Source organism: Lactuca sativa, chromosome 9 (genome assembly GCF_002870075.4).
Source record: "Lactuca sativa cultivar Salinas chromosome 9, Lsat_Salinas_v11, whole genome shotgun sequence".
In the NCBI taxonomy this organism is placed as follows: domain Eukaryota; kingdom Viridiplantae; phylum Streptophyta; class Magnoliopsida; order Asterales; family Asteraceae; genus Lactuca; species Lactuca sativa.
The window spans coordinates 4,810,014-4,826,445 of NC_056631.2; the positions used below are offsets into that span (position 1 = coordinate 4,810,014).

The following is a 16,432-nucleotide window of genomic DNA, read 5'->3' on the forward strand; positions in this document are numbered from 1 at the left end:
CTCTTGCATCATAAAAAATGTTCCTTCTTCGTGATCGACCTCCTCTCGGGCATCGTTGAGATTTGCTTCATGTTTCCTGTTACGTTCCGGGCATCGCGAAACAAAGTGTCCAAACTTATCACACCGGTAACACTGAATATTTGATAGGTCTCTTTGTTCATGATTTTTGCCTTTTCGTCTTTGATCATCACGATTCTTTGATGAGTCCCTTTGATCGTGGTTTTGGGTGTTATCTCGACCACGGCCACGTCCTCGGCCTCGTCCCCCATGGTATACACCACGTCCTCTCCCACGGCTTGAGTCTTGGTTTCGATTTGAGTTATCGGTCTTGGCATAAAGTAGCTTTTCACCGGAATCGGATGCATTGCCGATTTCTTTAGTCCGTTCCTCGTAAGCTTTCAGCCGCCCAACTACATCTTCAAAAGTAATGGTTTTTAAATCCAAAACTTGCTCGAGTGCTGCTACGATGTGAATGAATCGACTAGGAAGACTCGTAAGAAATTTCTTCACCAACTTCTCTTGTGAGATTGTTCCTCCAAGTGTCGCTGAAACGGTCACAAGTCCCGATAGTTTTGAAGAGAAATCGTCAATAGTGCTCGTATCTTTCATCTTCAAACTTTCGAATTCCGAAGTCAATGTTTGCAAACGTGCTTCCTTCACTCGATCCGCACCAATGTTCCGAGATTTGATTGCATCCCACATCTCCTTAGCAGTGGCGAGATTCCCGATTTGCAAGATTAAATCTTCCGGTATTGATTGAAACAATAATCCCATCACGATATTGTTTCTCTTTGCATCCGTTGAACCCGGATCAACCACGTCCCACACGCCGTGAATGCCGAGTAAAACTTTCATACGCATGTTCCATATCGTGTAATTTAATGGCGTCAGCTGCGGAAATTGAAACGAGATCGAGTGTGCCTCCTTCACGGGCAGATTCGCTCCGTCTCCTGCCATGAATAATCAACAACAACCCACACACCTTCTTCAACAAATGTGCAATAAAATAATGATTCCAATTAAGAAAATGGAAACGACGACCAATAGGACCAAATGCTTTTTCTTTAATTGGACCACAAGAAAACAATTGTTTTCTTCAAAAACGTGTTCTTGATCGAGGAAACAATTAATAAATAATTGGGGTATTAAATACTTGGAGGAAAAGCAACAGTTTTGCATAAGAAGAAAAGCTTTTGCCGGCTTGAAAAAATCAATTGATCGGGAGCAAGAGGTTGTGGCTCTGATACCAATTAAAGAAGTATATCAACCAAACTAACACTTTGATTGTATTAGAGAAATTCAGTATCACAAAAACTCTAACAATTGACCTACCTCTATACATGATCAACGCATACATATATAGATCTAGAATTCATATTGGATTACAATTCCTAAACAAAGAATTAGGAAACTTTCCATATAACGCGTATCTTGGACAACACTCCAAAACACCGATGGGTCGACCCACGATATTAAGCCCATGGTCTCAACCCATTCGACCAACATAATTTTGTTAGCGGATGAATACTAGGCCTCAAAGTTGAATCATGTAAGATTCAACATGAGGCAACTCCTTTGGTGAATTGGTGGTGGTAAAGGCACTTGATTAATGTCTAAAAAGTTTTATCAAGCTGCGATTTGTTGAATCATATATTCTATTTTTAAGCCATGGAGTGGATACTACATTTGTCTCCAATATAATCACTTGGTTTGAAAATATGACTGTTAAATTGACATGTATATTTTTGACAACGTTTTTTATAAATTGATAATAAAATATTTTGAAATTACTTCGAATATCCAATATGTTTTAATATAAATGCCTTTTGTAAAAAAGATAAGGTTGATTCATGTGAACTTAAGACAGATTCTACCAAATTGTTGGGTTTATGCTTATCCTTTTTTCCAAATGAATGTCGTTTTCTCCTCTACACTTTTGATAAAGTCCATCCAAGTCTGAAATAACTTATCTATGGATAAATTGATGGATTTTGACTTATATGTTAATTTTAAAAGTTATTTATAAAAATATTATATGAATGTGTCTTTGGTAAAAGAGCTTATTATTTATTAGCTTATAGTTTATTAATCCAAGTCTGAAATAACTTATCAATGGATAAATTGATGGATTTTGACTTATATGTTAGTTTTAAGAGTTATTTATAAAAATATTATATGAAGATGTTTTTGGTAAAAGAGTTTATTGCTTGTTAGCTTATAGTTTATTAGTTTACTGACTTATAAACTAATAAGTTAGAAGAGATTAATTTATGAAAAAATAACTTATTAGCTCTTTGTCACCGCTATAAATTATTTTTATCCAAATGTTTTTTTTAACTTACAGCGGTATGGAACCGTTAATAAACTAATAAGTTGTTTTTAATGGAGTTGGGACTATGATGATAAATAGAAATCAATAGATAATGAAACTAAAGAGAAACAAGAAGAATCAGAGAAGAAGAAGATGATATCATTAAATCTAAGGAAATGAATTACAAACTATATTGAATGAAGCAAGAACCTCAAACAATCCCAGGGAATCTCCTTCTCTCACTAGCTAAATGCTAAGAGCCAAGAACATTGAACAATACTTAATCGACATCCCCAAAATGAAATTACTCTCCCCTCTTTATTCTACTCTCTCTCTCTCTCTCTCTCTCCCTAACTGACTTTCTAGCCACTTTCCATTTTTGCCCTTCTGCCCTTTCTAGAATGCACATGTAATATTCCTAGTTTATTTATATCAAGGCCCAACCATTCTGAATCTGTATCATTACTCCCTCCTTCAAAGAAAGTCTTGTCCTCAAGACTTGCTTGAAGACTTTGACAACTAATAGCCCATCCATCTGCCAGTGTATTGTCTCCTACTGTACCTCCTTTCCACCTAATTAACCATAGATGCAGTTGGTCCAGGTAATGCTTAAACATATGAATAGTCGACATTTCTGCTCTTTTGGTATTTGCAATTGTACTTCCTATCCACGGAATGATCCATTGATCTACCGTAAGTGGCCTCAATCCGTCATCATGGCTGTGCCATTCTTCCCTCCTTGCTTGTACCCAAACGCTATTCTCTACATGTTGAACTACCATTGAAGTGTTCCGATTATACCCAATTTCATATGTAAACTTTTCGGTGGACTGATTGAAAGTAGAATTAGTCCCATGTTTTGTCCACGTAATCCAATTAGAACACCAATGGAGTAGATCCAGCAAATGACAGATCACTTCCCAAACAAGATTTTTGGTAATCAACTCTGCCATATACCTAGATGGTAGCTCCTGCATTTGGCTTGAACATAAACTAACTTCTGTATCCCAATTGTGGATTACTTTTCCAAAAGATGTGAGCCATTCCATTCCCAAAATCAAGTCAGTGTTACCATACTTAGAAACTAATGACTTCACTTCAATTGAACAACATCCTAATTGAATGATTAACTCCACACATAAGTCGATCACAAACACCAATTGATTATCACTCTGTCCTGATTGAGAATTAGCAACAACTCCAAATAACTCAAAAATTTGACACTGTCCCACAAAAACATTCTTTGACAATTGATCAATTGGTACCTGATTAGCATCCCACGCATAGTGATTGCAGTCTTCTTTGCATTTATGACATTTGTGAGACAAGCCGACTAGAGAACCACCATGAAAACTTGGGTCCTTTTTCTTTCGTTCCTTCCATTCCGTGCGACTCGACGATCTAACTCTCCGATCCCATTGAAACACATAAGCCATTGTCGGCGTTGGGGAAGGTGATGGCAGCTGATTAGGATAGATGTGGTTATTTTCATTCCAATTAACAAAGCGTTGATCAGTGGCCTTATTAACTAGTGGGTTTATATTTTGTTTTCTCGTTAAAACCCAGTCTATCTTTCGATTTAACAATTGTGAGCCCCATGAATCAATTGCAGCCCAATTGTAATTTTTAAGCCCATTGGAAGGGTAACCTAGATAACCCCATTCTAAACGGTTGTTAAACGGAGTCGTTTTCTCCCAAGAGCTCCGTTTGGACTCCATCATCGTTCCCCCGTACTTTTTGTCAATTCTCGACAGCAGGGGTGGTGGTGGTGGTGATGGCGGCGGCAATGGTGACGGAGGCGGCGGTCTACTAATTGGAATCATCACTTTCTTTGCTGCTTCCTTTTTTTCAATTCCAAATTTAATCTCCGTGAAATACTTCTCATAATCTCCCGGTTGTTCCATTCCTACAATCCAGGTATTTAGATACTTTCCGTTAAGGTTGAGGGTGGATTGGATTGTAAACTTCTCTTTCATTTCACCTTGATTCGAGATTAATCCCATTGGCTTTCCATATTTTTCTTCTTCCATGGTCGTTAGTGGCAGTGGTGATGGTAGGCACGACGTTAGGTTTGGCGGTAGAGTCTGAGGGGTTGTTTTGGATTCCGATTCTGACTCATAAACCCCCAATAATACTTCATCTCCATCAGGTGGTGATATTTCGTTGCTTTCACGATCTATTTCATCCAAAATCATTGAAGATGCCACCGAAGGCAAACCCAACGATGCGACCTGAACGACACGGGAAGTAGGATGAGACTGGAAACCGCTAACTATGCCAGACGAATCCCTAGAAGCATCATCAACCACCGACTTTGGTAATGTCCCAGTCGGATCGGAAACAATGCTAATATATGAGAAAAACTCTGGATCCTGTTGCTTCATCCAATCAAGCAGTACTTCACGAAACGCAACCTCTTCTACCCGTTCTGAGGCCATAGATGTCCTGATTTCCTGTATGTCTTCGTGAATCCTTGCTATTTGCTTATCATGATGATCCAGACGCTGAGAGACAGATTTAGTTTCCACCAATGGTTGCACCATTGTTACTCAACTCCGACAGGTCAAGGCAGGTCGGACCAATGATGAAAAATAGAAATCAATAGATAATGAAACTAAAGAGAAACAGGAAGAATCAGAGAAAAAGAAGATGATATCATTAAATCTAATGAAATGAATTACAAACTATATTGAATGAAGCAAGAACCTCAAACAATCCCAGGGAATCTCCCTCTCTCACTAGCTAAATGCTAAGAGCCAAGAACATTGAACAATACTTAATCGACATCCCCAAAATGAAATTACTCTTCCCTCTCTCTCTCTCTCTCTCTCTCTCTCTCTCTCTCTCTCCCACCTAACTGACTTTCTAGCCACTTTCCATTTTTGCCCTTCTGCCCTTTCTAGAATGCACATGTAATATTCCTAGTTTATTTATATCAAGGCCCAACCATTCTGAATCTGTATCAGACTACTGTTGAAAAGGTGGTAGATAGTATTTAGTCTATTATTTTCACTTGGCTAAAGTTTAGGAGAGATAAACGTTCATATGTTTGGGCGGAATGGTGTTCTTGTCCGCTATCCTGTTTGTAAACTTTCTTTCTTTATTCCCTTTGGTCTAGCTTCTTGTTAGATTTGGTGAGTTTTATTAATATATTTGCCGGTTCAAAAAAAAAACTAATAAGTTGTTTTGCCAAATATCCCATGTATTTTCACCAAATTTTATTGTTTCATATTGTAAAAAATGGCCACAAACATGCTAAAAAGTATGAACGAACCCAAGGTAAAACATGGGGTTCATTTGTCATATAGAAACCCCATGATTGTAATTAATTTATATAAGTTATAACTGTCTCCACTGAGTATTAATCGTTAAGTATGCACGAATAGAATGTGAAACCAAAATTGTTCGTCCCAATTTGATTTTCATAAAGCTAGTCCTATTTCTTTCATGATATTACTTTTAGTCTTGTGAACAGCAAACCCTTTTTTTTTTACTTTTTTATTGTGTGCTTATAAATGTGCACTTGATGATTCAACCCCTATTTTCTTTGTACTATCTTTTAATATACATATAAGTGTTTTAATTTTAATTTTATATATCCTATTTATTTGTTGGTTTGACAATCTAAGAGCATATACATATAGACATATACACTGGCGATCCAAGATTTTCAGGGCACAAAAATAATATCAAACAAATTATTTTTTCCAGGTTGGGTCAAAACGATTTTAAATACTAATAACAAAGTTACAGTCTAATCTAAAAAAATAAAAAAAAGTTAGCTATGTGATCTAATAAATAACATGAAACTAAAATTTGAAAATTCACAAATCATATCACTTTACTCTGCTACCACATAAAGATTGAAAAATTCATACACTAAAAAATGAAGCCTGTAATTCATAAATTGTTAATAATGTAACTACAATACTATATAAATTGTTAATAACGCAACAGATGAAGTCTTTATAACCATGATCTAATGGGTCTAGCCTTTATTCCCTTTATTCCTTTTGATGGCCTTGCTTGCTTTTTTTTTCCTTCTAAATATTAGTTCAGCCCAATATTAATGAGGGACACCATTATGTGGACTTTGCCTGGAGGGCACAACATATATTTACAACAATAGTGATAAAACAACATATATTTATAACAATAGTGATAAAAAAAAAATGTAGCTGATTGATGTTAATTGATTTTCTGTTGATGGGGCACGTGCATCCCCCTCTAGAACCGCAAAATGTGCAGCTTTAACATCAGTTATTCAGTTGTATAAACCTATAGTGGGTTTGGGCCTTGGTCTTGGATTTGATTGGGTGAGGTTAGCCGTTAGCCAGACTGGGCCCTAGATGGGCTAAAAAGGTAAGCCCAAAAACTGAACCTAATTGCCAGTGGGTGATTTGGACACATTGACACAATTCAAAAGACTAGTGTCTTTATGAAGATAAAAAAGAACCAAAACCACTCACTAACCCTCTTCCATTCTATCTCTCTCTTTATATCCCAAGCCCCAATGACCACCCAACTAGCATCTTTTAGTCAGCTTTTCTTATCGAGGTATCTTTATCTTTCTTCTTTTTAACTAAATAAATAAACCCACGCCCCTAGTTTTTTTTTTTTTTTTTTTGAACAGCAACGCTCCTAGTTTAATTAATTACTATGCATGTTATCATTTCAAATCGATAGATATGCATTAATTTAAGAATAAAATCTTAGTTTACATTCATGTCTTATGTGGTTGCGATGATATGATAGACCGAAAGGTTATATGAACCTGAGAACAAGAAATCACTTGAGATTGACGTTGTTTATAACTTCATCATTCTTTTCTTTTAGGGCTGCCAATGCTGTTGACCCTGGAATTTCTTTTATTATGTGAGTACCTATATATCTATATGACTTTGTAATAGTTTGTTAATGTTGTTTATCTTTGATGATCAATGGTTTTCAAATATAGCAACGAATTGATACGAGGGTATTTAATCATCAAACCGAATATTGCATGCATTACATTGCCGTGATAGGGAAAAAGAGCGCATCCACTTGTCAACAATGACGTTAAAGCAATAGATTACACCACGTGCTTATTATCTTCTTTCTAAGATATTTTTCAAAATAAAAGCCTATCTATAAATATAAAAGCCTATCTATAAATTGTGTCTTAAAACATATACTATCTTAATACTACGAAAAAAGTGAACGCAAAGTAGACTTTTTGCTCTAATTTATGCAACAACGATTTAACTTCTCTTTCGAAAATAAAAAACAACGATTTAACTTCTTACTAGTTTCCTATGAGTTCATGCATGCATATAGTATTAGTAATAGTAGTTTATAACATGTGGTTCCCACAAAATTAATTATATTTTCATAGTAAAAATTCATAGTTATTAATCCATTACTTTAAATAAATAATTTTAAATAAATTATTAATTAAGATATATATACCAAAATTTTAAAATTAGTTATAACTTTAAATTTAACATATAATTACAAAAAGTAAAGCTTTTTATAAAAAGTTTAAAATTTATTATTTAAAACATTAACTTTATTAATTATGATAGTAATTTGTTTAATATATCTCCACGTGACATAACATTATTGAAAAAAAAAAAAAAAAAAAAAAAAAAAAAAAAAAAAAAAAAAAACTGATTTTTAGGATAAAAATAAGTGATAAAGAAAATAAGGAGATACGCATGTTTTGGGAGAAAGGAACAAGCTTTGTAAACATAGTACCCTTTACAATACATTTTGCATATATAGGGCTCTGGCCCCACTCAAGCATCAAATCTTTTTTTTTTTAATACTTTTTAGCTTTTATTGATATTTTATCCGTCTATTACATTTATATGTGAGACCTTTAAAATATATTAATACATTATATTTATATTCTTTGTTATGTTTTATTCATATTTTATCTTTATTATTCTTTAATATTGTATCGATATATAAGTTATTTTATAACTTGATACATTTTAATTGTCATCGTACAATGAGTGAAATGGCAAGCGGGCAACAAGCTGTAACATTAAGCCTTTTTGAATGGTAAAAACAAATTCTTTTAAAGATTACATCCGAAGATCTAAGAATATAACATTACTATGCATGATTCGTTGTATTCTTTTAAGAAGTTCTACCGCATCCGGTGCGAGGAAATCAAACTTATCAAATGCAAATGGGATAAACTTATTTCTTTAAAATGTTTATTTTGTTATTTATTTTATTATAAATTTTTCATTAGTATCTTGATTCAATATTGATACTTCATATTACTATATATTATTATAAATGAATAAATTATAAACAAGCAGATGATTTTTGGGACTCTCACTTAAAGCCAAAAATAATACTATTTTGTATGTGCTAAATAAATCATTTTGTTTACTTATGAAAGAATACAAAATCACAACTTTAAATAGGTTATTATGATTTTATATAGTATCCATGATTTAACATTTTTTTTATAAATTTACATCCAAACTTTATCTTTATTACGATAATTGTATTTACATATTAATTTTATGTTTTAGTTTTTTTTACGAACTACTTTTTGTTTTTCAAAACAAAGTTGTTTTGTTTTAATTATTTTTGCAACTTTATTTTTATATATATTGTAAAAAATTCATTTTCACAAATTCAATTTTTGTAACTGTTTTCACGAACGGTTGTTATATCAAATCACAATAATTTAAAAACGTTATAACATATGATAAAATATGTGAATATGTAATACTTTTTTTAAAAGTCTTTAAGAAAAAAACTAAATAATGTGATTTGTGAACTAGTGGATTTACATTAATTATTTACTTTTATTTTTAGTTTTTAAAATATTTTGAAAAGCAACTCGTTAGAGAAAAATTATTTAATTCCACTAGTTCAGAAATTACAATATTTAGTTTTTTTTTTAATTTTTTTAAAGACTTTAAAAAACATTTTTAAAAAAGTTATTTAACTCCGTATATTCACGTATTTTAACATGTTTTCATAACATTTTTACATTATCATATGATTTTTTTAAATATAACAATCAAACTTGAAAATAAGTAACAGAAAAAAAAAATTGTGAAAATAAAAAGTTGTAAAAATATTTAAAAAAAAAAAAAAAGTTTGTTTTATAAAACAAAAAGGTTCGTAAAAAAATAAAACATAAAGTTACGAAAAATATTAGAACGTAAAGACCATTGTCATAATAAAAATAAAGTTTAGATGTAAATTTTAAAAAATAAAATTGGTTAAATCATGGATACTATATAATATCTACCCTTTTATAATTTATTCGTGTATAATAATATGAAGAATCAATATTGAATTGATGATACTAACAAAAATTTTGTAATAAAAAAAAAAATGAGGTATATATTTAATAAAAGTAAATTTGTAGATAAAACAGTAAAACATATTAAATATAAAATATGAATAAAAGATAACAAAGAATATAAATATAATGTATTAATATATTTTAAGGTCTCACATATAAATGTAATAAATGAAAAAATACCACTAAAAGCTAAAAAGTTTTAAAAATAAGAAAAATATGCATATAATATGTTATGATAGTATATGGGTCTCAAATATAAAATTTTAAAATGATAAAAGTAAATATGGGTGATTGAGTGGGGCTACCGTCCTATAAAATGAATTGTAAAATGCCCTATTTTTACAAAGCAAAATGGAACCCATATTTATATTTGATACGTTTGGTATTTTCGCATCGGATGCGATAGTAATGTTAACACCATAGTAATGTTATATCCCTTAGATTTTCGGATGTAGTCTTTAAAAGAATTAGTTTTACCATTCAAAAAGGTTTAACGACACAACTTGTCGCCCGTTTACCATCTCATTCATTGTAGGATGACAATTAAAATTTTAGTTAATGGATTAAAAAAATATTAGAAAATAAAATGTTAAAAAGATAGAGTGAAAAAAAAAATTATTATAAAAATAAAAATCAAGTGATTTTTCTAAATAGTATTAACAGGAAATGTTGATTTAAATAAAAAATAAATTAATTAATACCGCTAGTTTGTTGCGTAGAATATATAACATCTTGTTTTCTTTATTACTTTTTCGTTTACATATGTCGACGCACTTAGTATTTTTCATGGAAGCTAAGATAACAGAGAAGTTTCAGACTTTGTACTTTTTACATGTATTGAAAGTTGAAACTAACGGCGTTAATTCTCCTTTTTGGTCTATTTAAACTGTAATTCTGAATAGTGATGCAATTAACCTTGCAATTGCTTCAACTGTACGTACACACACGACACACACAGCAACAATAACAATGGCGGCAACAGCCAAACCGGTGATGATCGTCGGAGTTGATGATAGCGAGCAGAGTTTTTTCGCACTGGAATGGACGTTGGATCACTTCTTTGTATCCTCTGCTCCACATCATCCCTTCGAACTTATCATCGTTAACAGCAAACCTACTCCTCCTTCTTCCATTGGATTCGCCGTTCCAGGTAATTAATATATATTTAGGGTATTGATTATCTTCTTCAATTCGCATGCATGTATATGTATGCATTAAATTTGTTGTTGAATATGAATATATGATGAAATTGCAGGTGTGGAAGTTTTGTCGCATGTGGATGTGGATTTGAAGAACATCGCTGCTCGAGTTATCGAAAGGGCAAGGGAGATTTGCCTTTCTAAATCGGTTTGTGAATCCAGCTTCAATTGTGAATATATATATATATATATATATATATATATATATATATATATATATATATATATATATATATATATATATATATATATATATATATATATATATATATATATATATATATATGATATTGGGAGAAATTACAAATGATTAGCTCTGAATTAAGTGGGTCGAGCATCAAAATTATGATATTATGAGTTGGCCGGTTATCAAATTTGAATGATATATAGTTGGGGAGCTGAAGAAATTCATGACCGACTGTATTTAATCTAACGTGGATATGTATGTAATGAATGCATTATGCAGGTGAATGATGCGACACTAGAGATTGTGGAAGGGGATGCGAGAAACATCCTATGTGATGCTGTGGAGAGGTACCATGCCACCATACTGGTTGTTGGAAGCCATGGTTATGGAGCAATAAAAAGGTACATACCATTAATTAATTAATTAATTAATTATGATTAATTTATGCCTATGCATATATGTACATATATACTCAATTAATTAAACATATATGCATGTCTCTAGCTAGCTAGCTATATTAAGATTAAAATTGATGATGTTGTTCATATATATATTATAATGTATAGGGCGGTTTTAGGAAGTGTAAGCGACTATGTTACCCATCATGCTCACTGCACAGTCATGGTAGTGAAGAAGCCCAAGACTTAGCTTAATTAACACAAATTCAAGATATCTTGCCCCATGGCATGGCATGGCATGGCATCCATCATCATTAGTTACCTTTTATGCTTATCTTTCATCTGAGCTCCCCATGGCTGCAGTTTTTTTTGCTTTGAAATATTGTCAACAGTGTAACACCGTTGTTGATCGTGGTAGTATGTATGTATGTTTAATGTTTGTTCAATTTCATAAACTTATTTTCATTTGAGCAATCTATACATGTGTTTCCTTCATTTTAATCGTTATAAATAACATGTGTGTGTGTGTGTGTTTTGGACGTGCAAATTAATATGGATATTCCATTTCCATACAACACATTCATTGTTGGTGACATATAAATAGCAACAAGTACTGGTTTCACTATCAATCCATGGTGATGATGTGAAACGTAAACTTTGGAACTATGAGGACATGCAGTTTTGATAATGCTATTTGGAGAAAATTAAACCAGTGTTTATGCAAAAAAAAAAAAAAAATACACTACTACTACTACAATGTACAAATACAACGGTAATTTTGCATTCACATCACAGCCCACAATTACAAATGGGAACTCTTACAAACGAGGAAATATTTTTAAAAATTCAATGGTTCATTTGGAATTGTACGTATTTTGTAAAATCCAACATTAATTTCCCTCTTTCCTTAATAATTGTATTCTGTAGCTCTTGGAGTTTGCCACATGGATGAGTTGTTATTACAATTTACAAGTGTCAGTTTTCACCAATTCATGTGTAGTACTAGTAGATCGGATGGATGGATAAATATTCCTAAAAATCGTATCATTCAAAAAGTAAATAATTAGATTACTGTTTTTGCAATCAATCATATATATATATATATATATATATATATATATATATATATATATATATATATATATATATATATATATATATATATATATATATATATATATATATATATACACCACGAAATCTTTCTCAGCCAGCTAGCTAGCTTATTGAACAAGGGACCTTGATACACAAACAACATTTGACTTGGTTAAAAAACATAAGATTCCCAATATCTAGGATGGGCAAATGTGTGATATATATTGGTTAGGTCAGGACCTACTAGGAGAATCCAAAGGACCCAACCAACGCTTATTGCTTTTTACAAGAACACGATGCCAAATTAAAGCAAAGCATCCATGGAACTACTTTGCAACTGGGTCTGGGATATATCAAGATTCCAAAGTAGAATTTAAAACCACATATATATACTTGATGCACAAGTTCAAGTTCAAGTGTATTCGTGTAATATTATTATAATAACTATGACATGACACATAAAAATAAAAGTTGGCAAAAGGCATAGAAATGAACCATTGTGTTGTGTTATCTTTCTAGTTTGCTTAATAAGTCTTCCATTGCTGGCAGCTCTTTCACAATTTGGTTCCAATCAGGCAAGCCCTATAGAACAAAATAAACACACAACATTTGTTATATATGTCCATTTGACCTCAAAAGTTAAAATTAATCAACAAACAACAATAAAAACGGTTGATCATTGTTAATATCTATAACCATCCGTCATACTTGGCTTTCATTGCAAATTTTCTTGTGAAAACGCCCAAAAAACATTTTAGTTTTTTGCAGGAATGAGCCAGATGTAAAAAAACACACAAAACATCATCTTTTTGTTAAAATATGCTTCTTTTTTTTCTATTTAAATCAATGATTTGTTTACAAGAAAAAAGTGAATTATGATGGTGAGAAATTTCATGGACTTAGAATGAAAGAGCGATATGAAAATAATAATAATATTAAAAAGAGCAGTGAGTACTGACCCTCCCTGATCTTCGAACGCGACCATCTAGACGTAGTATAATATATACATCCTCACCGGGAGTAACTCCCTCTGATTTTTGTTGCTCCTTTATCCACCTTTCAAACAACTTAACACACTTAAAACAAAAACCCAATAACCTATTTAATTTAGAGTGAGATATTTGATGCATAGTGCCACATATGCATGCAGTAGTGTTTAACCCCAAACCAATGTTGATCAAGGATAATAAGATTATTATGACTCACCTTTCCCACTCCCCAGGTGCCACAACCTCCGCCTTGAATCGGATCTCAGACTTCAATTTTGTTTTTGCAGTTATGGACTGAGCCCGCGACTCAAAATCTTCCTACAATCATCCGAATAAGGTATTAAATTAGTAGTAGAGGATAATTAAGGATAATTTTGCAAATTTATACCCCAACAGAAGGAAGAGATGCAGCTGGTTTTTTAGGACCCCCAAATCCTCTCTTATCGCTTTGCAATTCTCCTTCGCCCCAAATCACAGGAACCAATATAACACCTCGGTTCAAGAGCTCCATCCGGAACCTTTCCGCCTTTTGAATAGCTAAAGTCACACTCTCTTTCTTTCCCGCCAATATAACCTTCAAAAAAAAAAAAGTATGCAAATTAATGATGAAAATTTCTACTTTAATTTTGAATGGTTGGGTAAAAGGGAATTTGGATACTAACAGGCCTTGCAGTGTCTCTTAATTGCACAAGTTCAACCACACGATTAGTTGAGAGGCGCAGAGGCAACCTCGATAGTGTTTCATCTCGGGTAATTTGAGCAAGTTGTTCTTCCTCTTTCTTGTTATCCCAAACAAACAGCGCCACAAAAACTACAATGCCTACAAACTCAAACCTTTAGTTTTTTTTTTTTTTTTTTTTTTTTGACTTAATCTGGAAAGAGTTAAGCCAAAATAAACACTGCTTAATGTATTAACCCACCAACCTATTACATATTCCACCCAACTCTCCTCACGTTAAACTTGATGAATATTATGAAATGGAATGCAAGGGTAAAATGGTCATTTAGACAGTCTAGAAAAGAAACAACCCTTACGCATACAACATTTTATCCATACAGAGTTACAGACATCATCAGTCACTTTACCCATACAAAAATTAATGAGAAAAGAAACAGCCCCTTATTCTCATAAGCTGTACAGGGCATTTCTTTTTTACTTAATAACAGAACAATTTAATAGAGAAATTCAAGGAGATGAGACTTTTCCATGAAGTCCTAAATTTTTATAAAGTTATCTAGATATGTTTTACCTCCAAGATTAATGGCGACATTTTGGGAAGTCCCTAAGATATCAGGAGCTCCTTCACCACCTTTGATAGCAAGGAAGAGTCTAGGAAAAGTAAGGAACAATGAGATTCCAGCAGCTGCTGTAAATGCCACATAGAAGAATCTTCTAACACCACGAAATGGAGCTTGAACCTCACTAATCAGCTTCAGATCTCTTCTGAAACCATATCCTACATCTTCCCCACCAAGCCTAGCCTGCAAATACTTTTCATCTTTAACTTACTTTGATATTTGCTAATTCTTGAATTACCCACTTAGGGTTTTAAAAAAAATGTAAAGAACCTCTTCTTGTAGTTGTTTAAATTCAGGTAAAACTCTGAAGGAGGCCAAATCTGGATCGTTTAGAATGGTTCCAAATTTCAGGTTATATTCTTTAAGAGCAGTGCGAAGACATTCAGCAGCTTTCTTTCCCTCCCCTCTTCCTCCAAATAGATAAAAGCAAATTCAATCAGATTGTCCTGATGCAATCAATCATAGTGATATACAACAGATAATCAAAAGGAAACCAAAAGTCCTACCTATAAGCATGGCAACAGGCTTTGTTATAAAGTGCAGCTTGAGCCTCCACGGGATTAGGGTTCAAGGTAAGCGCTGTTTCAAACTGGATCAGAGCATCTTTAACCTGAAAATTTTATATCCATCATGAATGCCCATAATCATGATAGTCAATTTAAAATCTTGGATCCATTGAAACTGATCCACACATTCCACTCCAAGTCAGGATGTTATGGATGTTTATCATTTTAATTCCCAAATGCTTCATCATCATGATACATTGTTGTAAAACACTCTATATGGTACCAGCAATGAAACCAATTCTTATTAATTTTCTATTCGAGAAGGCATCCCTGAAAAAGAAATTAGTATGATAGTGGACATTCAGATATAAATTTCGGCCACTGAATTTAAACTAAGAAAATCCGGGCAATATCCATAACAATGAAGCCATTAACTTGACCCCTATAAACACCAAAAATAAGGTAATCAAAAGTTCATAAATAACAACATGAAACATTTTAACATACTATAATAGGGTGAATTTCGATGCAATACGCAATGATAATTACGTATACGGAGTGCGACGGAAGTAAAAGAAGAATATTAGTATAAGTACCCGTCCTTTAGAGAAGAGGGTGAGGCCCAAATTGACGCAAGATTCTGCTGTCTCTGAACCAACTTCCGGCGACGGAGAAGGTGGTGACGGCGAGGTTGAAGAAGAGCAAGAAACTGGTGAAAAAAGAAACTTCGGGGGGGAATTAAAAGTGGGTTTTCTGCGTAGTGGTAGTAGTAATGAGGATATTGATTGATTTGGGGAATTGAAGGAGTAGCGGTGGTGATGGTGGTGCCGGAGCACAGGATTTATCACATCCATTGAGGTCTCATGGAACACAACCGTTTATCCACTTCTTTGTACAAAAGAGAAGTACTAAAATTTTAGCACAATTTATGAAAAAGTCCCAAAATAAATTTTAATTTATGAAAAAGTCCCAAAATAAATTTTAATTACGGAAAAGTACAAAATACCGGTTAAAACTTCGAAAAAGCCCTTTTCGATCGGTTTCACAGATTTTGCCGGTATTCTGTCCTTTTTCGTTAGTTTGCTCAAAATTTTGGGACTTTTCCAGAAATTACATAATAACCAAAATAT

At 32.8% G+C, this 16,432-nt stretch overlaps 2 protein-coding genes across 3 annotated transcripts; one reads left to right on the forward strand and one right to left on the reverse strand.

The window, feature by feature from the left end:
• The first annotated feature begins 10,422 nt into the window (after nucleotides 1–10,422).
• LOC111920258 (uncharacterized) lies at nucleotides 10,423–11,908 on the forward strand. Its single transcript, XM_023915846.2, has 4 exons — nucleotides 10,423–10,779; nucleotides 10,885–10,976; nucleotides 11,295–11,416; nucleotides 11,582–11,908. Exons 1-4 carry the CDS (start codon nucleotides 10,599–10,601, stop codon nucleotides 11,661–11,663), a joined length of 477 nt encoding a protein of 158 aa, XP_023771614.2. The 5' UTR covers nucleotides 10,423–10,598; the 3' UTR covers nucleotides 11,664–11,908.
• Nucleotides 11,909–12,172: 264 nt separating this feature from the next.
• LOC111920256 (protein LOW PSII ACCUMULATION 1, chloroplastic) lies at nucleotides 12,173–16,203 on the reverse strand. 2 transcript variants are annotated; one of them, XM_023915845.3, is made up of 10 exons: nucleotides 15,899–16,203; nucleotides 15,303–15,406; nucleotides 15,067–15,202; nucleotides 14,748–14,979; nucleotides 14,160–14,317; nucleotides 13,886–14,071; nucleotides 13,715–13,815; nucleotides 13,468–13,564; nucleotides 13,004–13,090; nucleotides 12,173–12,445 (listed from the first exon to the last, which is right to left on the reverse strand). In XM_023915845.3, exons 1-9 carry the CDS (start codon nucleotides 16,154–16,156, stop codon nucleotides 13,016–13,018), a joined length of 1,347 nt encoding a protein of 448 aa, XP_023771613.1. In that variant the 5' UTR covers nucleotides 16,157–16,203; the 3' UTR covers nucleotides 12,173–12,445; nucleotides 13,004–13,015. The 2 variants fall into 2 exon arrangements, with proteins under 2 accessions (XP_023771613.1, XP_023771612.1); XM_023915844.2 differs by lacking the exon at nucleotides 12,173–12,445 and having other exon boundaries at nucleotides 12,876–13,090; nucleotides 15,899–16,202.
• Between the last annotated feature and the right edge of the window lie 229 nt (nucleotides 16,204–16,432).

Excerpts from the sequence above, each read along its gene's own strand:
- LOC111920258 (XM_023915846.2), top strand. The coding sequence starts at position 10,599 with ATGGCGGCAACAGCCAAACCGGTGATGATCGTCGGAGTTGATGATAGC. Across the intron at positions 10,780-10,884 it reads CATTGGATTCGCCGTTCCAG|GTGTGGAAGTTTTGTCGCAT; the intron begins GTAATTAATATA and ends ATGAAATTGCAG. Across the intron at positions 10,977-11,294 it reads AGATTTGCCTTTCTAAATCG|GTGAATGATGCGACACTAGA; the intron begins GTTTGTGAATCC and ends TGCATTATGCAG.
- LOC111920256 (XM_023915845.3), bottom strand. The coding sequence starts at position 16,156 with ATGGATGTGATAAATCCTGTGCTCCGGCACCACCATCACCACCGCTAC. Across the intron at positions 15,203-15,302 it reads GCCTGTTGCCATGCTTATAG|AGGGGAGGGAAAGAAAGCTG; the intron begins GTAGGACTTTTG and ends ATTTGGAGGAAG. Across the intron at positions 14,980-15,066 it reads TTAAACAACTACAAGAAGAG|GCTAGGCTTGGTGGGGAAGA; the intron begins GTTCTTTACATT and ends AAGTATTTGCAG.